This window comes from Thunnus albacares, chromosome 12 (genome assembly GCF_914725855.1).
Source record: "Thunnus albacares chromosome 12, fThuAlb1.1, whole genome shotgun sequence".
Classification (NCBI taxonomy): domain Eukaryota; kingdom Metazoa; phylum Chordata; class Actinopteri; order Scombriformes; family Scombridae; genus Thunnus; species Thunnus albacares.
Genome location: NC_058117.1, coordinates 23,556,271 through 23,581,632, shown reverse-complemented (window position 1 = coordinate 23,581,632; position 25,362 = coordinate 23,556,271). Strand labels below are relative to the sequence as shown.

The 25,362-nt window shown below is 39.4% G+C and overlaps 2 protein-coding genes across 9 annotated transcripts in view; one reads left to right on the top strand and one right to left on the bottom strand.

Annotated features, from left to right (window-relative positions):
* Positions 1-607: 607 nt before the first annotated feature.
* On the top strand, positions 608-18,899 carry miga1 (mitoguardin 1). The gene is made up of 16 exons (XM_044367712.1): positions 608-729; positions 2,841-2,999; positions 7,910-8,081; positions 8,980-9,101; positions 9,503-9,635; positions 9,979-10,115; positions 11,067-11,187; positions 11,387-11,475; positions 13,720-13,829; positions 13,972-14,044; positions 14,351-14,437; positions 14,521-14,619; positions 14,713-14,847; positions 14,984-15,037; positions 15,195-15,311; positions 16,495-18,899. Exons 2-16 carry the CDS (start codon positions 2,901-2,903, stop codon positions 16,711-16,713), a joined length of 1,767 nt encoding a protein of 588 aa, XP_044223647.1. The 5' UTR covers positions 608-729; positions 2,841-2,900; the 3' UTR covers positions 16,714-18,899.
* Positions 18,900-18,952: 53 nt separating this feature from the next.
* The window catches only part of fubp1 (far upstream element (FUSE) binding protein 1), a 13,926-nt gene continuing 7,516 nt past the window's right edge, over positions 18,953-25,362 (bottom strand). For 3 of the 8 annotated variants that reach the window (XM_044369365.1, XM_044369369.1, XM_044369367.1), the window contains 4 exons: positions 24,883-24,945; positions 22,730-22,902; positions 20,269-20,313; positions 18,953-19,685 (listed from right to left, as the gene is read on the bottom strand). In XM_044369365.1, the coding sequence (XP_044225300.1) occupies positions 19,662-19,685; positions 20,269-20,313; positions 22,730-22,902; positions 24,883-24,945 (305 nt within the window). In that variant the 3' untranslated portion in view covers positions 18,953-19,661. Of the gene's footprint in view, positions 22,476-22,729; positions 22,903-24,882; positions 24,946-25,362 lie in introns of all 8 variants that reach the window. The other 5 variants (XM_044369366.1, XM_044369370.1, XM_044369371.1 and 2 more) reach the window with 3 other exon arrangements.

The following is a 25,362-nucleotide window of genomic DNA, read 5'->3' as shown; positions in this document are numbered from 1 at the left end:
AGCACAGAAGATCTAAACAATCACAACCACAGTTTCAAGGTGGCACCAAGATTAGTGTCACCAATTCAGTAATTCAGTAAAGGTGAAATATGGTCACAATCCCCCCTTCTGTTCCTGAGTGATGGTGTTGAATGATGGCCAGAGAAGCGTTTTTGCAGAACATTATGATGTCACAGAGAAGCTGACCTTTGACCTTTTGGATATAAAATTTCATCACTTCATCATTATATCCTATCAGACATTTGTGTGAGACTTTGTCATAATTAGAGTATTAATTCTTGAGTTATGGCCAAAAACGTGTTTCGTGAGGTCACAGTGACCTTTGACCTGCGACCACCAAATTCTACTCAGTTCATTCTTGAGTCCAGGTGGGCGTTTGTGCCAGATGTAATGAAATTCCCTCCAGGCATTCCTGAAATATCGCGTTCATGAGCGTAGGACGGACATGAAGTCACAGTGACCTTTGACCTTTGGCCACCAAATTCTAATTCTAGACGTTTGTGCCAAATTTGAAGAAATTCCTATATCTCTCTCTCTGTAATGACATCACTGGTATTTGCTTTGAGTGTACAGGTTGTAGTACCTCAGGAAGCCGAGCGGGGGCGCTTCAGCTCCACAGAAGTGAGAACGAGCATGCGCGAGACCTTCACTCAGCACCAGCTGAGGTCAGCCGGAGGAGCAACGAGACACCGGGAGCAGAGCGTGTGGAGCAGCCCGCCAAATGTACCGGTAATAACTCTTATAAATACTGTTTTTACATTCAGTGAGAGGACAACAGAAAAATAACGCGTTTATTTGTCCGACTCGGGCCGGTTTAACATATTTAAACGACGCTGCCAGCCGTTATTAGCTCCGCTAGCTTGCCGTTAGCTGCTCATCCAGGCCAACAACAGTTTAGTTCAGTGATCTATCTTCTTACCATGTGCTAATATGATTAACATGATGTGTCAGAGATAATGAGCTGCTTTTACTCATGTAAGGATTTTTAAAATATATATATATAATATATATATATAACTGCTGAAACCTTTCAAATAATCAGCTGTTTTTATGAATGATGCTGTCATTGTACCATTGAATGAAACTTAGCTATAACTCAACTTATTTGTTATTTAAGTCTTTGTTTAAGAGCAGTTATTGAAATGATCAGTAGTAAGAGAAGAAATATTTATTTAATTGGTATCTTACAAACACAGAGGCAATTTAAAGGGCTTTGCATATGGTAAAGACATGCACTAAGACATTTAAAAACACAATGAAGAGGCCAATAAAATACACTGAAAGAGAATAGAAGTGTTAGAATACAATAAAATTCAAATACATCAAAAACAATAGACAAGATATAAAGTTTAAGTGCAAATTGTCCCAAATTTTAGTTATGTTCAGCAGATGAGTAGCAAAACTTGAATGTCTGGTGCTGCTTGCATATTTAATTATGCAAAGTCTGAAGGATCTTTAAATTCAAAATATATTAGCAAAAACTTTTTTTTTGTCTTGATTTGCTCTTCTTTAATCGATAGTAGATAAATGCAGACATTTAGGAATTGCCTACATCCCCACATCTTATGTCAGTTTTATTTTGATTGTGTATCAGTATTATACTCATAGTTCTAGGACACTAATGTGTCTGCATGTCTAAAAATTCCTACGCAAACTATCCTTTTTAGATGTCATGTATTATTGATGATTCAAACTGTAAATCAATCAGCAGTTGAAGAGGCACATTATTATTTCTCTGTACTGTTACACCCACTTATAATCCACTAAAATTAACCGCAGCATCTTGTGACAAAGACAGAATCAACATTGAGTCAGGCTAAGACTCAGTTACAAATGAGATAATAATCCATGTGATGAGCAACAGGAGTCTCTCGCGCAAACTTAATTGGATGCTGCATGCTGTCCTGTCAGGGGGATATACAGGCGCTTAGAAGGTGTGCTCCTTCAGTGTGAGACTGTTGTGAGCTTGTTGGTGGAAAGACGAAACATCTTATTTACTTATGCACTCAGACAGGCACTTTGTTCAGGCATGTATGCAATGTTAAGTGAACTTTGAAATGTGCACATACCTTTTAGTGGGTGTGCTGAAATATATATATGGCTGAGCAGCCCTACTGTACTGAGATGAGGCATGCTGTATGTCAAGTAGGCCAGTTTTTTATCAGGATTTTTCATTGAAGGCTGTGAACCAGCACAGTAGAAACACAGCCCTATATGTTTAGTTTATTTCTTTTAATTCATTAAAGCATATAAGTGATTTATAACGCCATTAAAGATTGTGTCTGAGGGTACTACAGATGTACTTTATTGGTTTTCCACACACGATAAACAGCAGCCTGGTACATTTATTGTTTATTAATAGTATGTTGTTGTTGTTGTTGTGTTAGAATATCTGTTAGACTGACACCTGTTTGTGTTTGTGAAAAGCAAATCTGTTATGGTCAAATAGGCTAAAGTTGCGTAATTAAAACAGTGTTAGAATTCACACATTGAAATTTAATTTCTGGCAGATTAATTGGATTTAATTTCAGCAGCATGCGCTACAAATGGCACGCTGCAACCATGGTTTTAATGCCTTTAATGTACTGTTAGCTGTAACAAGTGTTTATTATCTACAGTAGATTTGTGACAAATTATGTAAAGGTTTTGATGTCAGTCAAAACTTCAGCTTTTAACAGAAGGCCGAATATATTTGTTGGAGGGGCGGATTTCACCAACAGGCTGCTATTTGCCTACCACTGCTGTATGTCATAGGCTTTATGTAATAACGTTATTATACCTCCTCCTGATCCACCAAGGTTAAACCCTTGTATGTCGCTCACTCCTGTCATCCTCTCCAGCTCCAGCAGGATGGTGATGAATGGATAAGAGAGTAGCCAAGTCATGGATAGACCGCCACAATGACACATGAGACCCTCACAAGTTCCCAGCTGTCTGTCAAGGCTGCTGCGCTGCGCATGGTCGACCTACCTCTCTCCGTCTACGGCTCTCTGGCTCAGGTGAGGGTTTGAAAGTCAGTTTTTTAACAGCCCTGTTTTTGTGAATTCTTACCGGTCTCTGTATCTGGGAGAGAGAGGCAGATCTGTTGAGGGTACGATTACACTCACAGGTTCTGGCCTCTTTCTTAACTGTATTGCAAACAGCTGTTTTGTTGCATGTTTGTATTTGATTTGTTAAGTCGTAATGTTGGCCTAAAATCATTTTTGGCCAAAGTACTGGTGTTGTCACAGAATATTTCCACACAAAGAAACTCAAAGAAAATGTCCAGTAACGCAGGCATTATGACTAAATTGGAGGCTTTCAGTTGTTATTTGTGTCCCCTTGCTGTAATTAAAACACAAATTAAAGCTCCATTGAAATATTATGATCCAAAATACTAGATGATATGTAGGCTCATGTCATAATATTGATTTATCACTCAGCACTTGTCCACATTGTCTTTTCATTAAACATGAATGAATGGATTAGAGCTGCAATGATTAATAGATTTTATGATCGACAGAAAAGTAATCAGCAACTGTTCTGATAATCGATAAGTTGTTTCAGTAATTTTTCAAGCAAATTTGCCCAATATTTTATGATTCCAGCTTCTCAAATGTGATGATTTGCTGGGCTTTTTTTAGTCATGTATGATGGGAAATTCAACATCTTAAGGTTTTTGACTGTTAGTCTGACAAAACAAGCAAATAGAAGACATCACCATGCCACTTTTTTTCACTTTTTTCTAACATTTCATCGACTAAACAAGCAATCGAATCAGCAGTTTAATTGATAATGAAAATAATCGTTGCAGCCCAATAAACACAATTCACATGACCTAACAAATGGCTAAATTATTAGACAGATTTATTCTGTAGTTTTTAGTGGTCTGTGGTGGGTAAATGTGGGAAGTAAACTCCCTTCCAAGCATATAAACCATGACCCCCTCACCCCTTTGGCTTCTGTGTTCATTTTTATTCTCATGGTAAAACATGAAATATAAACTATCACACTCATTAAAGCATTCCTCTACAGTGCTACTATTAATCACAAACTCCGCTGGCTACCTTTGACAAGCAATGCCATATTAGTGTTTTTTGTTTTCTTTTTTTTTGCACTTTAATCACAGCATGATCAGAAATGCATCTGTATGAAGCAGAGTGAGTTGTGTGAAAGGTCTAGTCTGAATTTGGCAGCACTCATTCAGTGTCCCCTCTAAACCGGTTAGGAGAGTATCCGTATCTGTTAAAAAGTCATGTGATAGCTGATGACAAGATTTTTTGGAAGCACACGTGATACAGACCGAGAGCCAAAGCACAGTGTCTGGCCTTACTTGAACATGGTTACTGGGCTTTAAGGTGTAAATAATTTTAATTTGTGACAGCCACAAGAGTATCCTACTCATGAAGAAATATATCCAAAAGTGTTGGATTTGTCGTTTTCAGAAAGGGCAAATTTCAAAATGTATATTTGATTAAAGTAGAAAACAGCTCAGACCATTCATTGCAAATGGCTCATAAAATATCCCAGTTTTTACTACAAATACACAGATCTTACACAGTTTACGCTTAGCAAATAAACACATAAAGTACAAATCAAACATTATTTAGTTTAGATAATATATAGATAAAAAGCTCCTTGATTACTTTAACACATTTAACACACATAATATTTATTCTACCCGCACCAGTGGTGCATGAGGAGAGTTTGTGTGTGGTTCAAGTCACGTAGCAAATCTGATATCGCTGGGATCTGGTACGAGCATGTCTGATATTTGGCAGTAGCTGCAAAAGAAACAGCTGCCTGTTCCGCCATTTTAAAAATAAATGAAGAAAAAAGAAAAAAAAAAGTCAATATTATGGCTGTTGTCATAGCTCCAAACTCAGTGCTTATGTAATCTTCAGTTGTTGGGAATGTGCTGTATCTGTGTCAGTGAGGATAATCTCCCTCTTCATTCAGAGTTTCTATCTATAGACAGAGAGGGGCCATGCACGCCATCTGAATTTGATTCTTTAAAATCTAGTTGACAGGCCGGTGGCTGATTCTCAGTGCGGCCTGTTACATCAGTGGTATCTGATATAATCCGAGTTATGCATCCTCAGTTGAACTCTCAGGCAGGGAATTCATTCAGTTGGTGCACCCAGTTTCATTTATAGTTTGGTCAGAATATCATTACTGTTTAATTGAGGTGTTATGGGTACGCTGTTGTCAGGTGCAGAAATTCAAGAATAGTTTTAACCACGGACATTGAATACCTTATCATTGATTGCTGATATTCATTGCATTTCTGCTGTTAGAGCAAGTGACTTCCTACTACACAAAACTACCCCACCCCCGCATCTTTTGTGCAGATTAAATTACTCTTCTTGGCTTTTTACTCGAGAACCTTTTACCTTTTATTGCACTTACAGTAACGTAAGAAGTGTAGTTGTCGTCAACTCGAGTACTTCACCGATTGAGTGTCTCTCCTCTGCTCCGCTGTGTGCACAGCACACACACGGAGGGCTCAGCCCCGCTCTCACTTAACCACAGAGAGCACAGGAGAGTAGCGCGACCATAAATGACAGCAAAACGCAGTAGAGACTCTCACACTGAGCTGAAATGAAATGAGTGCACATATATTAGGTAAATAACATAAACAAACATAGTCTCTACTGCATTTGTTGAAGCGAGATGGGTGCAGTATTTTCGTGAAGTCCTCAACTGCCGTGAACCAGTACATCCTGCTAACCCCACACCTGCAGATGACATACTCAACATCAACACCAGCCCCCCCACTGAAACAGAAGTCAAGAGTTTCATTAAAGCAACAAAGAAAGCCGCAGGCATTGTCTCCATTCACACCGAGGTGCTGAAGGCTGACCTCAAGACCTCAGTTAAGGTTCTCACAGACCTGTTCAGAAACATCTGAGACAGAGATGTCGTTCCTGAGGACTGGGCCAAATGTCTGATTGTCAGAATTCCAAAGAAAGGCAATCTATAAAACTGCAACAACTGGCGAGGCATGGCATTACTATCCATACCATCCAAGGTCTTCTGCAGAGTCTTGCTGGGTAGAATTGACATGGCGATTGACACTCAACTGAGGCAGGAACAGACAGGCTTCAGGAAAGCAAGAAGGTGAGGTGCACTGACCAGATCTTCACTAAGGAACACCATTGAGCAATGTCTGGAGTTGGAACAATCCATTACACATCAATTTCATTGACTTCCAGAAAGCTTTTGACAGCTTACACCTGGACCGCTTGTGGAAGATTGTGCAATCCTTTTGAGTTCCTCCAAAAATGACTGCATTGATAAGGATGTTTTACCATCAATTTGAGTGTAGTGTCATCATAATTGGCAACGTCAATGAATGGTTCCACGTGGAATCTGGTGTACGCCAGGGATGGATCATCTCCTCCGTTTTCTTCCTGATTGCCATCGACTGGACCATGTGAAAAACCACCTCAGACAAGCCCAGAGGCATCCAGTGGACTCTCTTCACCCAGCTAGAAGATCTTTATTATGCTGATGACCTGACTATCCTCTCCACAAATCATACTCACCTGCAAGAGAAGACACATAGGACTGACAGATTTGCCAAACAGATGGGTTTGAACATTAACATCTCCCAAAACCCAAGTGATGTATATAAAAACAACACGACATGCACAAATCACTGTGTCTGGTAACTCTCGATTATGTCGAAGTTTACATTTTTGAGAAGTCTCCTCAGTAAGGATGATGCATGCAGCAAAGACATCAAAATAAGGCTTGAAAAAGCTTGCAGTGCATTTGCAAGCATTCAAACCATCTGGAAGTCAAAGCAGCACAGCCTTAAAAACCAAGATCTAGTGTCTAACAGCAATATTAAATCAGTTCTGCTGCACAGCTCAGAATGCTGGCGAGTGGTTGAGAGTGATGAAAAAGCTCAATGCATTCCACAATGGATGTCTCAGGAAGATACGCTGCATGTTTTGGCCAGAAAAGATCTCAAATGAGGACCTGTACAAAAACACACAAACTGTCGCAATGTGTTGCAGGAAATTAAACATCGGCGGCTACAATGGCTCGGACATGTCCAGTATGGCATTCCTTAAGCAGCCTTTAGATGGACTCCACCTGGAAAGAGGAAACAAGGGAGGCCAAAAACAACCTGGCAGAGATCTGTGACCTTGGAACTGAAAACTGTTAATCTAACTTGGATCGAGGCACATCTTGCTGCACAGGATAGGACCAGATGGAAGCAGATAGGCGCAGCCTTATGTTCCACAGGGAACGAAGAGGATTAAGTAAATAAGTCTACTGTTTTTTGCTGTCATTTATGGTCATACTACTCTCCTCTGCTCTCTGTGGTTCACTGCTGATGGAGCTGAGCTGAGTAATTTATTAATGTAACCCACGCAAAAGATGGACCGACTCTTAATGATGCAAAATATTGCCAAAAAGAGTGTGATTTGTGACACAACGAAATAAACGATAGAGTATAATTTGATACAATAGATGTTTTTCTGTTGTCATATCGTACATCCAGTACAGAAGTTGTCAGAAATGTGAAGTGTGAGTTTTGGGATGTTCCCCATGGTTTGGGAAATAATATCATATGTTAAATGCCAAATATGGAGCTACAGTGTTTGCATTTTGTTCCATTTTTTTGGAAAAGAAACCAATCTGCTGCTCAAGATGTATTAAAACTCATAAATTCATAATAAGCCCCGGTAGCTGAATGGTTACCATGCATGCAACATAACTGTAACGTCCCTGGGTCGAATCCAGCCACGGACCTTTGTTTGTTGCATGTCATACCCATCTCTCTCTCCCCTTGTTTTGTCTGCCTCCTCACTGCCCACTGTCCAGTAAAGGCTAAAATGCCCCCAAAAAATATTTTTAAAAATCTTAAAAGAAGAAAAAAAACCTCATAAACTCCTCCTCTCTACCTTTCCTCCAGGTGAGTGTCAGCACAGGCACAAAGAAACTGGTTGCTGCCACCACCTTTGGTGCTGTCTCACTCCTCTTCCTCGCACGCCACTTCCAGAGAAGGAAGGGCAGAAAGAGGGCCATCTCGCCACAGTGGGAGCAGGCTGGCTTTGAGTTCTTCACCTCAGCCTCGGCACAGAACGGTACGACTTCCTGATTCTAGGATTTTCTCCTCAACCAGCAGCTCACTGGCCTTTGATCTCAATTTAGCATGTTAGCCCAGTTGCTTGTTTGTGATGTAATCAGACTGACGTCAGACTGGCTGCTGCGGTTTTACCTTAAACTGTAAGCAGCAGGCTTCAAATAAATGCTTTAACTCATTTAATCTCACTTAGGAAGATTTGCCACTGATTAGAGTCCCAAAGAGAAATTAACAGAAATGCAGGATTAAATGGAGTCAAATGACTTAGCAGTTGGCTGTGTTCATTATTTTTAACACAACTGATTTAATAAATTGATTTTTTTCTTTACCCTGGAGAGCTTAATAAAATTTCTACAGGTTTTAACAATGACAGGATAGCCAGCTCAGTTTGTATATATGTGAATATCAGTTTATCTCACCCTCATGATCATGGATCATATTTATCTGATGCAATAAACCCTTACTAATGCTAGCTAGAATTACATTTGTGTTTAAAGTATTATGTAACAAAGAATGTGCATGCAGTTAGTTGGTCCAAAATCAATATTCACTAAGATCCAAAATGCTGCGTTACCTGCTGCCTGACTCTCTCTAAGAGAGATTTTTAACATGTTAATTGTTTTCACAGTATTGGACTTTTCCCTTTCCCTTTATCTCTGTTGGCCTCTAAACACTATCTGATTGTCAGCAAATCTCTACAAGCTGTGTATGAATTTGGTTTGTGTTCAGCAGCAGATGAGCCAGAAAGACAATTATTAAAACAGGATGGAAGTGATGCTTTTCTTTGTCTTGATATTACACTGGTCAAATAGTGTAATCCTGGTACATGCACACATTATCAGTGTATTCTGGTCATTCTCTTCAACACTATCTCTAAACTCTCGTCTTTATCTATCCAGATAACACCAGCCAACAAAACATCACTCTCTCCCTCAACTCCAAGAATGGCTACCCCTCTGGTCTGGTCCTCACTGCAGGAACCTACAGAGAACTGGCCGGGTCTCTGCAGAGCTTGGCCTCGGTAAGACAAAGGCACAGTTTTATGTCAGTTTTGTATGTTAAAAGATATTTGTACCTTATAAAAATAGAATAACCACTCAAACATGAGTGTAATCGCACATACAGATGGTTTTGTTATGTCTGAACCAGAAAAGAAAGATTGTATAAAATAGATAGAATACACAAAGTGCACATAAGTCTCCAATAACTAAAATAATTCCAGTGACAGAATGAAACATGCTTAATTGTTCCTTGGTCTGATAAATGAACCATCTGGTCTAATAGCAATTACTAGAATATGCTGTGTAGATGGGATTTGTAACATATGACAATGCAATGTGAACCACAACTTGTTGTGTTTGTGGTGAGATGCTGTTTCTGCGGCTTGAAACTCAACTGTGTTCATCTGCTGTGTCTTTACAGGTGAAAAGTGTGAACTCATCCAGCAGCAGCACTTGTGCAAATGAATCCACCTGCTGGGACAGACTGGGAGACGATGACATCTGCAGTATGGTCAACTTACCCGTCACCACACCTGAAAACCTGTACCTTATGGGTAAAGAGATTTGAACACTACATCACCTCACTGTGTTTGTTGTAAGAAGAATTGACCACATAGTCTGTTGATATAACGGAAGATTTATTTCTTAAAATGATGACACATGCAATATTTGAAAAAGCGAAAGGATTGATGACACAATATGATACGTTATAAAACCATTAAGAGGTAGTGATAAATCATCCGTGTTTGGTAGGTTGCTTTAGGTTTCGAAATGGAGCTCTTGAGTCATTGATCGCTTTAGGAGACTCACTGTGTGTGTGTGTGTGTGTGTGTGTGTGTGTGTGTGTGTGTGTGTGTGTGTGTGTGTGTGTGTGTGTGTGTGTGTGTGTTCTGCCAGGTATGGATTTATTTGAGGAGGCTCTGCGGCGGTGGGAGGAGGCGTTGACATTCAGGAGCAGGCAGGTTGAGGACGAAGTGAACTGTGCCTCCGTTAAAACAGGAGCTGGAGACGCCATCGCTGAGCAGGGCATGGAGGTGAACACAGAGTCACGCTGTACATTTAAAGATATATATATATATATATATTCCTCCTCAGTGGGGTGTATTAATATTAGTTTACACTGCCATGTATGACACCTGTTGGACAATATTCAAAATTCAATTAAGTTTGGAAACTGTTGCCGTGCTTGAACAGGGATATAAATTAAGAAGTCTGGACACTATTTATGTCTTTAAAATGCCTGCCTATAAACTGTAAATAGCTGTAAAAAGGTTTTGTAATGCACTCTTGATAGTCATATGTGAAGGAAAACAATATTTTCAACACTGTTGCAATACAGCTAAATAAAATAGTTAGACAGCAGCGTGAGGAGAAGAAGAGCTGGTGTGTTGGTTAATAGGCTCCTGCATTCTTAGTGGCATGAAGTCAAATCCTTCCAAAGATTTCTCTTTTACTGTCTGTATTCTGTGAACCGTTCAACTTTCCCCCTGTTGTTATTTAAAAACCAAACACCAAGAGCTGCCAACAAACACTGCACTGCAGGTGGCATACATAAATAACCGGTATTTTGACAACCCGCCGGTGTCACGTAGTTTGTATTGTATAACAGCTATCGCGTGGTGCTCTCTCACCTCATTAGAAGGGTTATGGATTAGTGAAGCTGAGGCACCCAAACAGACGTCCTGCTCAGTCTTCTGTCAAGGATATCCACTACTCAGTGGTGCCTCTTAAGAAAGCTTATTAAATAAAAAAGTAGGTGAAAAGGGATTCCCGAGACAGAAGGGGAAAAAGGTCTTCCCTCAGCGGGCGCTTTCTTTAAAACAATCAGTCGATTAAATGATGGTTTCTAGAATAAACTAACAACCATTTAATTGAATTACATTAGTAAAACTGTACTTAAACTAAGTGGAATCAGAATAAAGTAAAACATAAAGTCCTGCCATATTTCTGTTGGTCATATTTTGATTTTATTTGTGTGTGTTCAGGACGTCATCAGCGCAGAGTTCATCCACAGGCTGAAGTCTCTGCTGCAGAGAGCTTACCACCTCCAAGAGGAGTTTGAGGGAGTGCTCTGCATGTCAGAGCCTTCATCGCACAACAGTCAGGGTGAGTCACGACTAACACAAAGTCATCGGTATACCTGTACAATATAATGCAAAGCAATACAGTAGCTTTGTGAAGCTTATAATGTAGTTCTTGTGAAGACTGCACCAGAGAGATGCTGTAGTTTGACAGTACAATATAATACTATGAAATATAAAATGTATAGTTTTTTGATGATTCTGTTTCTCTTATAATATTGCAGACATCTTGGTCAGAGAGGAGCTGGACGACATCTGTCTGAGAGACAGTGTCAGCATCGCCTCCACTGACTCTTTTGTTTCTGCTGCTGAGGTGAGAGACGCGCTCATCTTCACTCTGCAAAAACACACACACACAAATGTTTCCATACGTTTCTGCAACATCCAGTCCTGACAGATCCAAAGAGGTTTCTCAGCAGTACATGTAACATGTAACTCAGAACAAAAGCAATCACATTCAGACATGTCGGACCAAATAACGTTTCACTTTCAACACGACACAAGTGTGAATTTAATGCTGTCAGATTAATGTAAAGGCTGCAGCTGCACAAGAAAAAAACATGCAGAGAGAGAAATATGCGTCATCTTCTGACATTGTAACAAATTTATTACCTCAATCAAACTCATTTGCACAAAAATGGTTTAACAATCTAAGAAACACTGAAAGAGACGATTTTAAGGCATTGAGGAGATCCATCTTATCATATCAGATCAGTTTATATAAACTATTTTCCCCTTGTGATGCAACTGGAGCAGAAGAAGTTAAAAACCCCTCTTACATCCACAGAAATAATCAGACCAGCACATCATCTCTATACTTTCAGTTTTCATTCATGCCAACTTTCCCTGTTTTAATGAAGCTAGCAGGGCTGCAACGTGGACTTATGTTATTATTTTCATAATTGATTAATCTACAGATTATTTTCTTGATTAATTGTTTGGTCTATAAAACATCAGAAAACTGTGTCTATCACAATGTCCTAGAGCACAAGGTAACATCTCCAGATGTCTTATTTTGGCCGACATGCAGTCTAAACCCCAAAAATATTATATTAACTGTAATGTAAGACCAAGAAAATACATTCTCACATTTAAGAACCTGGAACCATCAAATGTTTTGCATTTTTGCCTTAAAAATAACTTCAACTTTGAAACGGACAAGATGAACTGTCAGATTAAAGCGAGTTTTGTATTTATGCCCCACAGCATGTCGTTACAATTGAAATTGAGGCGTAAAACACATAATAAATGTAATTATTTTGCTCCCCAAAACATCAGTTATAAAGTTGTTAGTAGGATGTTGATCACATTAGCTTGCAAAAATAATCTTGATTATTAGATACAAATAATCTCACAGGAAAAGTTCAGAGACAGATGGAACATTTATAACAGACTAGTATTACAGTGCCTATGTGTCATGTATATTAATGTATTAAATAGAATATGTGGTAAAGCAACAGGTGAACACATCAGTCTCAGTAGAAGAGAAACAAGCAAACATCTCATCCTCAAACTTTCTGAAGCATTAAATCTTCGACTGCTTCACAGCAGGAGTTTGATTCAAATAGCTCTGATCTTCCTGTAGGTTCACCGCCCAGCGTGCACCCGTACGCAGCTTATCTCCTTTAATCATTAAATCACTGTGAGGGAATGAGCTCTGTATCCGCTGTGACTGCTGCACTTGACCCACAAAGAACAAAAATAAACTGCTTGTTAAGAATCACTTATTTATTTACTGAAGCTTCAAGCTAAAATCTTTGAAATGAAGGCTTTTCTCTCCCAACCTGATGAAAGATGCTGCGTACCTGGATTGAGTGTTAATATATGTGGTACACATAGTTTGATGTAAATAACTGTTAACATATTAAACTTTGAACAGCAGAGCACCTACAGTTAAATAAATTAGTGTTTTAAATTAATAAAACCATAAAATATAGGTGCTTAAACTCAAACCAGTTTACCATTTACTGACCAGCGAGCGTCACGCAGAGACATCAGCAGTGAAACTGGGTCACTCATACTTAGTGAGTCACTATAAATAGACCTTCGACATTCCTCCCTCAGTATACAATACTCAGCTCGCTGTTACAGTTTCACTGGAGCCTCCACACAATAAAACACAAAGAGGCTTGTGCCTGGTCGGGACTGGTTCTCTTACACTGTTCACAGATGTACAGGACGCAATGCAGCACACTTTCATGATGATTAAGGGTGAAGGTGCAGCGGTCAGACATAACTCGACTCACTTAGGTGAGACAGAGAACTTCATGTTCAGCCTTTGAGACCTAATCGGTTAGATGTTGAGCATCAGTTAAGACTAAATTTCTCTCTATTTAAATATCAGCAAACAGGTTTTTCTTCCTTAAATCTGAGACATTAAAATAGCAAAAGCGGTGACTTCATCTCACATTTTGTTTTTTAATGGAATACACTTCAGCTGCACCTCATTTCAAGTGTATGTACACATGAAGCCCTCTCTGACTGGCAGGGGATTCAAGAGATCATTATTTTGTCCATAATCATCCTTTTCTACCTGTGCTGTCTTTCTCCGTCTCAGCTGTCGGAGCACAGGGAGCTGAGGAGCGTCTACACTCTGGGTCATCATCCTTTCTACGAGGAGGCGCTGCAGATGGCAGAGGAAGGCAAGATCTCCTGCAGGGTGCTGAGGTAAATACACTCGTCAACATCACACACACATGAAAAAAAATGTTTTCAAATAAACGATGCCGGCAGGAAATGTTATTTTTCATAGCTTGCGTTTGTCTGCAGACATTTTAACGTGATCTTTTTCTCGGTTTTCTTCTGTCAGAACTGAGATGCTGGAGTGTCTCGGCGACGTAGACTTTCTGGCCAAGTTGCACTGTGTGCGGCAGGCGTGTCAGGTACAGTCAATCCTCCTAAGTTGAAATTCAGCATTATAACATGGGTCCGACTGAGATGACAGGATTTCTCGAATGTTGTTAAATTTATTAAGTTGTGTCCCAGAGAAGCAAACTCATGGAAGTTTATATTCAACTCATTTATATTCTTATTTTTAATGGAAAACAAGCAGGAATGAAAATGGTCATTGAAATGTACGACCTCATTGTAGAAAGTCGTGTAAACATCAGGAAGTGGCCACTGTGGGAACTATTAAACTCTGCTTTTAATGATTTAATAATTTGAGTACGATTATGTTTTGTCTTCAGCTCATCCTGTGTGAGAGGACGACCAGGATGTTTCTGGCTGACACTGGAAAGAAAACACTGTCCTCCATCATTGTTAAAGCACACAAGGTAAGACTGAAGTTAGTTTAAATAGTAAGATGACACATCGTCAGTGAGTTCTTCCCACCTAACTGTTGTCATTTGGACTCTAGAGCCCAAAGAGATTCGAGGAAGTGTTTGAAGAGATGATTTCCTTCCTGGAGCACACGGAGCACTGGGAAAACACCGAGGTGGAGCTGGCCACACGTGGGGTGAGTTACTGTACTGTCTGACTTTCTCCTCTGACCTCTCTGCTTTTTAATTTTTAAAAAAACATAATAAAGTTTTATACTCATCCTCACCAGGTGAAGCACTTGAACTTCTATGACATAGTGCTGGATTTCATCCTGATGGACTCGTTTGAGGACCTGGAGAATCCACCGATCTCCATCCAGAACGTGATCAACAACCGTTGGCTCAACAGCTCCTTCAAGGAGACCGTGAGTGAAAATGTCAAATAACTCAAACTGGAACAAACAATAGTTCACAGCGAGCGTTCCACTTTTTACAAAGACTTTATTGTTTGCTGAGAATTTTTTGGCTTTTGCTCGAGTCCGGTCTGTTTGTATTTCACAGGCGGTGGCGTCAAGCTGTTGGTCAGTTCTGAAGCAGAAGAAACAGCACATAAAGGTAAGAATCTGACAGCCTCAAAACAGACTGACTGCTGGAAGAAATGCTGTAGATACTATTCAGTCTTTCCTCTAATCATCTTTATCTTTATCCCTGATCCTGGTCTTAATATTTGCCGACAGACACAACCAACTAAACTCTGCTCTTTTCTTCTCAGGTGTCTGACGGCTTCATCGCCCATTTCTACGCCGTGTGTGAACAGATCAGCCCTGTCCTGGCCTGGGGTTTCCTCGGGCCTAAGAGCTCGCTGCACGACTTCTGCAGCTTCTTCAAGGTCAGTCTGAACACCAGAAATAATGTGAGAATCTCACATCACGTCTGCGAGCTTCGCCTCGTTCAAGAGGCCTTGTTTTCTTGTCAACAAACTAAAGTTATGTTTATACTGAGTCATACTCACCAGAAGACTGTATATCCTCATATAAAACATAAACATACAAAACATGATTGATTTGCAAAGCTGAGTTTTTCAAATCCTGCGTTGTTTTCATCCATGTTTACCAGCTTGCTGTCTTCTTCGCTGCCTTTGTTGGCGTATTGCCGCCTTAGCTACCTGTAGATCATTGGATTAGTGTGAAACTATTGGCAGGACTGTGTATCATGTCACCCATGTGCACGTGTGTGACCGAGGAAAAACAAAACAGGGACCAACTGCTCCAAAAAACTGCTCAGTGGCGCAACTGGAGGTCAGAAACTCCACAGGGAAGCTTCTTCAGTACAGCATCTCGTGCGTCACCACAGGGATCCATGGTCACAAATTGAGTTTCATCCAAATGTAATCAGTGTACTGAAGATCAGCCTCTTGTGTCCAGTCACGTACGTCACTGGAGTGTCTGAGTATTTGTCCTTAAAGCAGTTATAATCAGTATTTTTTATAACAACAATGTACCAGATGACTGTCTAGTGTGAGAGGTATCGATCATGATGATGAACCTACAGAGAATTATCACCTCGGGGAGTTTCAGCTCATTGTTCAGCTGTCTGGCTGCAACTTCACTGTTTCGGTTCACTCTTAGCACTCTCATAGTGTCATTTTTGGTCGCAGCAGGCAGCTGCTTTCAGAGAAAAGCCCCTTAGAATCACTACCTGCTCAGCACCAAACAGCAAACACACACAGTGAGCTGTAGACTAGCTGGTGAACATAGAGGAGCATTTAGCAGCTAAAGAGGACCTCTCTTGCTCAGAGCAAAAACAAAGCTAAAAGAGAGAAAAATATTGGACATACATTCACCAGATGGACAGAAACACGACTCTAAATGAGTTATAATGTTGCTCCGTAACTGCTGGATGTGGAAATAAACAACTGTTTGCCAACAAGTTCAACATTTCATCTTAAAAGGTGACGTCAGTGTTGTGTTGGCAGCTTGTTTCCACTGCCCTAAAGTGGTCAAAAAAAATTAGTGAATGCAGGTTTAAAGTGTTTTCTACTGAAGTTTTTTTTCTTTCCTTTTCTTCTTCAGGACCAGGTGCTGCACTTCCTGAAGGACATTTTCGATCTGGATAAGGTGCGTTACTCGTCAGTAGAGAGCCTGGCAGAGGACATGCTCCACCTGCTGCACCGTCGCTCCGAGCTGCTGCTGGCGTACCTGGGAGCCGACTCCCTGCGACACCTCAACAGCTGCAATTCCACACAGGTGCAGCTGGTTCCCAGCGCCCTGCTGGAGGCGCCAGTGCAGTGAGAGATCTCCAAACAGACCCAAACACCAAACACAAGAAAATCTCTGCATTTATCCTAAGGTGGGTTCACACCGACTGTCGGACCAAAGAAGACTTTCCGTAGGTGTGATCACATCTTCGATCCGTTTGATGCACCACTTTATTGTATAACATTATTTGGCTGGTGTCTGACACCCACTCATCACACTACCCATCATGCCATCTGCTCTCAATATTGTGTACGAGGATCCAGATAAACTGTACCAGCCACTACCACTGTACCAGCCTTCACACTTCATCACTATCTACTGTGCGGCCTCCTCTTCATCCTCCTCCTCTTCTCCCCTATCCCCCTTTTTCACTGTGCCATGGCAGTGCATGTTAGATTTAAAATATCATAGCAATAATATTTGTAATTTAAACTTGCTGTGAGACTTGACATTGATTCTCTAGCGGTAGATATAACGCTGTATAAGTGGAAGCGTATTTATGGCCATTAAGAGCGGTTTATAAGAGGAAGAGATAGTATTTTACTCTATTTATTTTATTATACATGAAGCAGGATTTATTTTATAGAGGTTGTAGTTGTGCCTGTATGCATCAATGGATTTACAGCATACATACAGTGAGTAGTATGAATACCAATGTTGTATAATATATATAATAAACTTCATCAGTAAGTATTTCCACATCAGCAATGCAAAACCTTCATATGTGCTTTGTGATGCTGCTTTGTTGCCCCGGGAAACCATGAAACAAAGGGATTTAGTTTGAGAATTGAAGAAATGTTTGTGTGTTGTGTTGACCAGCTGTCGGACAACAGAAATACAGATTTTTAAGTTATTTCAAAGGGAAAGTTTAGAGTTTTTATTGGGTTTTGGAGGGGGTTTTTTGGCCACCACCCCAGAACACACAAACCTTCATGCAATGTGTAAATATAGTCCGGAAGGCCATCGATCCCATCAACTACAGGAAATACAAGATTATAACTCAACTGTTGCATAATCCTGCAGCTGTGGAGCGACAATATGAAGCCTTATTATCGATGCACATGTTTAAGCCTTGTCTTTGTCACTGAATGTCAAGTCTGAAGAAAAAAAAGTCTATTTTTCGTAACCTGCGGCATTTGAAAACACTCGATGTCTGCTCCGCTGATCAGTCACTGCCGTGTACAGAACACACACACACACAAGAAAGTTTAGAGTTTCAAGTCACTGCAGGACTAAATGTGTGTCGACGGATCAGAAGAGTTCATTCCAAGATGCTGAATACTCACTTTTAAAGGGGGACGGTGGTTGAGTTTCCTCTTAAAATGGTTGGGTCACTTTTTTCTCCCCAAAGTCTTAAAAAACACAACGCTCACATGTCCATATTTACTTCTGAGTTGCTTAAATCATTCAAGAAGAGATTGCTTCTGGAAGCGATTTCGATGTAAATAATCTGGGACAAAATCCTCAATCTGGTTAATAAATTCAAGATCAGCAGGAGCTCACGAGGCTTCAGCAGTCTGTTGCCAAATCAATTAGTTATTTTCTAGTTTTATATTTTCAATTTCAGTAGTTGTCGCACAGCATGAAGTCTTAATGACAGGTGTGTCGGATCAAAGAGTCTCAACTTCAGAAATGAATCAAATAATCCTGCAATATTTTATCTTCTAGTTCAAAATTCCCTCGTTTCTACAGACGATGTCTTCTTTGGAGTTAATTTTATTTGTAGAGCCCAATAATCACAAATTTGCTTCTTAAAGAGGCTTTAAAATCTATACAGATATACAACTTATATCCTCTATTCAGATAAGAACTCCCCCCCAAAAAACCTTTCACAGAGCTGAGACAATTAGTCGAGCCACAGCTATTTTTAGGCATAAATGGCATCAACTCAAAGTTTTAGCTTCTCAAATATGAATATTTTCTTATAATAGACAATATATTTTGGTTACAGACTGCTGGTCGTACAAAACAGAAAATCATGCTGAGATTCTGTTGCCCAAATATTCAACTGGTAGTTTATTGCTGCTCTCCATATTTTCATTAATCAGTCTGAAGATGATATCAAAGTAGATTTGTGAGTGTTTTAAGACAGTCGGGTGAAAAATGTGAGTCTTATTTTTGGAATGACTTTCTGTTGACACACGGAGGTCAGTTTCAAATATGTAAGATCACTTTGTTTTCATGTATAAATGAAGCAAATAAATACTGATGAGAAAGTGTTTGACTTGTTTGTTGTGTTTTCTTTAAAAAAAAAAAACTCAAATGAATGAAGTCTGTTTTATTTGTTACGACTTTATTAATGAACATGGCAACATTTCAGAAGTCAGAACAGTTAAATTCAAGAAACAAACCAATAGATTTAATATACACAGCACATGAAACCTTTGTTTTTTTTGTTTTACCTCTAAGGCATGCTCCTTATTTCTCACTTCTGTTTTGTCTTCTACACCCCCACGAACTCTGTATTGAAACACTTCGCTCAAAAGAAGAGCATCTCACATGTACAGAGTGAACAGCCTTGAAACATACAGTATGACTTAACTACAAAAAGGTGATTATTTTTGTTGTTTTTTTTTTAAAAACTGATAAACCCCAAATTTACTGCCAACAAAAAACAGTGCATGTCATTCAAAGTACATCAGTTCCTGTCCTCATCCAACTTTCTAAAGCACATTCCTATTTACTTAAAGGTTACTGAAGGCATTCAAAGCGGATCATCAAACAACCAGACAACTCTAAATACACTATGGCATGGTTATAAAGAAAACAGTCAATCCGAGCTGAAAAACATGTAACTGACCAACACTTTGCAATCACAAAAATGTCAAATTTCATTGCAATGCTTTTTTTTTTGTTTGTTTGTTTGTTGTTTTTTTTTACCTTATCACTGGAGCTCTTGAACAGTCTACGTTCAGCAGTGGGATTGACTCAAAGGATTCCTCCTTTTGGGGACAAACTACGACAGGGCCTGATTCTACGACCTAAGCTTGCAGCATCGTCCAACACTGTGAGCGAGAAGTGAAGGCAGCAGCGTTTCAATAGCAGATTTGTACTGCGCTTAAAAAAGGGCAGATTCACACCACGACAGATAAATTAAAAAGAAAAAAAAAAAAAATCATGTATTTCACTGTTTCTGACCTAATTAGGTGAGCACATTGCTAACTTCTGGCAACAGGTTTGCATGGCATGCAGTTTGGTATACCAGTGTCAAAGAGGGCACAAGTTCACTAGAGCATCGAAACACAGTCACTGTCAGACTTACCGGGGTGGCAAAAGATAAGGCTAGTATCAAATAATAAGCACATACGACATTTCCCGTGAGCCTACACAACTTTTTTAACTCAAGTAGGGTAAAGTCAAACTTCATGTAACAAGTCATACAGCTCATATCATGCAGTTCATTCATGAAAGCAGATCTAAAAAAAAAAAATCAAATAAAGGGCTCAAATATTCTGGACATTTCTTACGACTAAGCATAAATGCATTGAGGCATGTTAACGACACAGGTAAGCATGTATATATATGTATATATATATATATTGGTCATGTCACTGGACAAAAACACTGGTTTCCTTAGGTTTCGCTTACCTGTGTTATTGCAGCAGAACCTAAGGTGCAAGGTCTGGGATGACGCTGCAAAGATCAGATATATATATTGCACTGTTTGCCATCAGTGAACAATGCAGTCAAAAAAAGATGTTTGTTGTTGTTGTTTTTTTTTTTGACCTTAAAAATCAACAGCCTTTAACAACAGTGCTCATTCAAGAAAATGTCAAAATCAATGCTGAGCTAAAATCAGAAGCACTTCCACTACTAGCATTCCAACATGCTCATATGGGGGACATTAGAGAGATAACAGCAGAAAAAACCTAAAGCATGCTACACTGGAGTTATGCAGTGAGATCTTGTTTCGTGTTTTTCTTGAGCAGTGTCATTTATCTTGTAATGAATGGCATTTAAAAAAAAGAACATGACAGTCTCAACTACACAATGGCACTTTTTTTCTTTTGCAGGTCAGATAACCAATAAAAAAAACCACATGGACATCCTTTAAAAGAAAAAACACACACACACACACACACACACACACACACAGTTCCTACCAACAGTGTAACAGAGTGCTGACATTTTTAAACCCGAGCTTCAGAAATATCAAATCCGACTGGCACTGAAATGCTACCTACACAAATAAGACTACAGCAATCTACAAAGCAAACTGTATCAAGCATGAATTCAGTCTGTTATGCAGTCACATAAGGGGGAAATACGTCTCAGAAACATGTGGTACAAGAATCATCAAAGCCTAAAAAAGTACTATGCCTCTCCTCAGAACATTTGATACTTACCCAAAGACATGGGGGGGGAAATAGCAATATATATATATTGGACAAAAAAAATACTACATCTCTTGCAATTTATAAAAGCATCAAAAAAAAAAAAAAAACGGCGTGTATCTCTCAAAAGTCAATCACAGTATTGTACTTACAGGATAGGAGGGCTGAACTCTTGGATGAAGACTGCTTAGCCACCCCCGACCCTACAAATCTATTGTCTTATATTGGATAAACACTAACAGAATGGGCACAGCAAAAAAAAAAAAAAAATTTTGCAATGTTTTTATATTAAAAAAACATTATTTTTTTTAAAAAACAAAATTATACATGTGAGTTAGTTCACAATTGGAAATGGGCAAGACAAACGTTTCAATGCATTTTTGATACAAGTGGCAAATTTACCTGACTGTCCTGGAAAAAGAACAGCACAAAAAAATATATATATATAGATATATAACACTAAAAATATGCAACATTTCTTGCAACCACGTTTTCTGAGGAACATGTTAAGAAAAAATACTTGCTTACCGCTTTTCTAAACTTGCCTGTGGAGGAGGAAGTGTCTATCAAGGCAAAATACAGTGCATACTACCTCAACAATGTCAGCAAACCAGGCAAATTATTATTATTACTTTGTGTTTTTAAAAAAAAAGAGTGCCACAGCAACGCAGTAAATGCATGACTTACGGAACAGAAATACCTGTCGACTTTCTTATGACAAACATCTGTCTACTGCTAGAGTCAAGAGCAATGTCAGGAAACAGGAAGTGTATAAAAAAAAATGTCTATCAACAAGAGGACGTTTGTAGGTCTGAACCACTGAGGATCATTGCACGCATGTAAAGTATCTAAGAGCCTTATAGACAGTTGGAGAGAGACAGGACAGCACAACTTTTGAGTCGACCGTTTTGCACAATTAAACCCACACATGGCCTGTTTCTAACTTTCCCTCCCCCCCTCCCCCCCAACTTTTAACGGTAAAACAAAATTTTAAAAAGAAAAAAAAAAGAACATACATAAATTCATCTCAACCCTTTTGGTTTTAAAACCACCCCAACTTACCAACACAGGAGGTTTCAGTTTGTTTTATTGCAAAAACACAACAGGCAATAGCATTTTTAAAACTGAGATGATTTACATGGTAATGTCTACAGTTTAATAAACATGAGTTCTAACCACATTTAATGTAGATACAGGGCTGGAATGACCATATGTATAATTACCTCACTAAAAACAAAGCATTTACAAGAAAAAATGAAACAAAAAACAAAAACAAAAAAAAAAAACAAAAAAGAGAAAAGAAAGAGGACGTGTTCGCCGGGAAATCTGCCATCTATGTGAAACACTTTCAAACCAAGGAAATTTAAGATCTTCATCAAGGCGTCTGCATCCAAACATTTAACAAAGGATTTTGTTTCGACAATGTAGCATTTACTTTATGTCCACTTCACATTACTGGCCCTGTGCAGAAGAAAATACATAGAAGATACATTGCATGTTAACAGCAGAAACAGTGGACTCAGCTTCCCAAAATAAAAAGCTAAAATCCTGTTTAGGAAGGAAACAGTTTTTGGTTAAGTTTGTGAAGCTGCTGCAGCCACTGGAGCCCTGTAAACCTGCAGGAGGAAGCGGGTTAGGGCACGCAAAAAAAAAAAAAAAAAAAAGAATTGAGTATTCAGTGGATAATGGAGGGCAGATTCTTATTGGGGGCGTACCTGAGAGGCTTGGGGTGCTGCACCCATCGTCTGAGGGTTGGCCGTGCCGTAGTAAGCAGCCTGTTGCCGGTAGTACTCGGCCCAGGCGGCGCTGTAGTCCGGCTGGCCTCCAGGCTGGGAGGCGGCCGCTGCCGCCGCCGCCGTGGCCTGAGGGGCCGCTTGACCTGGGGCGTCAAATGAGAAAGAACAGGTTGGTAAAGAAAACGAATCCCAACGTTGGACGGATGCTTCGAGTCATAACAAAGCAACATTTTCATGTATTTTTCAGTGAATCCACATTCAACAAAGCAGAGAAACTGTTGTGCTGCTCTTTAAAAGGAAAAGTTCACAGATTTTGAACGTCTGTCTTAAAACGACAGTCACGTGTCCATATGAACATTGAAACAGGTTTTTCTTGCTGAGATCATTCTTCCTGTTCATACAGACCATTATATCCCTTCATGATGTGTTTACAATAGGGGACACTGTCTTTTTAGCCAAAATTCCCTCTTTGTGTCTCGACGGACAATGTTTTCCTGTTCAGCTGCAGTGGAAGGAACAACAAGAGGAAGTTTGGCAGTAAAAAGACTGAAAGATATCTATTTGATTTGACCAATTTGAACAGTTGAAGCCTCATATTAGGTTCAAAGACTGTGGATTTTGTCCCACATCACTTACATTATAAAATGATCTTCTAAAGGCCAGTAAGAACAGGAGGAATGATTACAGCAAGAAAAATGCGTCAATGTTTATTCAGGCACCTGTGTGTTGTTTTGAGTGAATTAAAATGAATGAACCCATCCTTTAAACGGGTTGAGAGCATGTTGAAACATCGGGCCACACCCCGATCAGTTATATAAAGCAGGAATTTTATTTTGGGTGCTGATAAAAAAAAAATTCTTCTGTCTCATCTCCAGTTAGGGTGTGGCCACAACTGCAACATGCTGGAGGGCTGGAGTCCACTGAGACCAGAGCAGCAGCTGTTGTCTGCTGCGTTGTCAGTTGAGTGACCTCACCCATTAAAAAGAAACAAAATAAAACAGGTTGAACCAGATTCTCCTGTCCCACAGTCAATAGTGTGACCAACCTGAATACCATAATGGGGCTGCAACTAACGATTCATTTCATTATCAATTAATCTCACAGTTATGTACAAAAACATGGACAAAAATTATGAAAAATTATGTTTTGTTTTTTTGTAATTTTTAGAGCCCATTGTGATATCTTATAATGTCTTGTTTTGTCTGATAAACAGTCAGAAACCCAAAGAAATTCAGGTTACTATCATGTATGATGCATAAAAGATTCAAATCCTCACATTCAAGGAGCTGAAACCAGATCATTTTTAGTGATTTTCCTTAAAAAGTGAAACTATTCTTCAATTATCAAAATAGTAATAATACTAATCGTTGCATCTCCAATTTTTAGATACAAATATAAGGCTGAAATACACTAAAAAAAAAGTAAAGGGACATAAATCTCCATGTTTCTGACATGAGGTTAGAGGTGCAGCACTGACTATGTTAACTCCTACCCACTGATTTATTTATTATCCAACAGATTTTAAACCCTTTTCAACCAATTAGCCAATGACAATTGTGCACCTGGTCTAGGTTGACTTTACATGTTGTTTGCCTCATGTCTTTGTCTACTTTACTAGTACAATTAAAGGTTGTGAATTAAATCAGTGCACTCCAGTCCCCTTTTTTCCTCTGGACATAAAAGTTGTTTCCCTCTTTGGTATTTACTTTACAACTGAACATTATAGTGTGAGGAATTTATGAGGACGTTATAACTTTTAAGAAACCTTAACCATAACTTTTTGCCAAATGGGCCTTATGAGCGACAGAACCTTTACATAAATCATAACATATAAAGTAATGATTACAGAGGTTTAACTGCCACTAATCTAATTTCTAACATGGAACAAATTCAGGTAACAGGAGTTAAAATCTTTGTAACATCTGCGACAGTGAGCGACACGTTTGTAAGAAGGGGAACGAACCCGCCGCCGATCTCTCTGGGTGGCGGGACAGAAACCTTCCGTCTTTCTATCGGGCGGCTGTGAGAGCAACTGCTCTACTGCAGAGGGCTGCGAGAGGAGCACAGCCACCCTTAACCGCCACTAGTGAACACATGAACTAAGCGCTCATTTCACTAACAAGAGTACCCACCTTGTTTCTTATAATACTCCTCCCAGGCTTTCGTGTAGTCCTGAGGTTGCTGACTCTGTTGACCTATAAAAAGAAAAGGGAAACATGTGTCAATACATCCTGGTGTTAAATGAAAAAAAAAAAAATCACATTTATACTTCACAAATATCAACCTACATTTTTTTTCTTTGTATGCACGATACAAAAACTGAACCACATTCAGTAGCAGTAACACATTCATGGCACGTGGCAATGCTCTGCCATCAGTGTGGATGAAGCCCTAAGATAGTCTAGAAAATAAACTACTCTAAGCTCATAAACAAAAAAGGTGGTTCTGTGTCGACAGCTCAGTCCTGTAAATAGTCAAAAGTGTTGCAGTCTAAACAGCACAGGCGTCAAATGTCAAACCAAGTGGAGGCAAACACTGAAAAACGCTCCACAGCAGGCCAGCAATACTGAAAAATACCCAGACCTGAAAAAGAAGCCGATTCAATGCCCAGT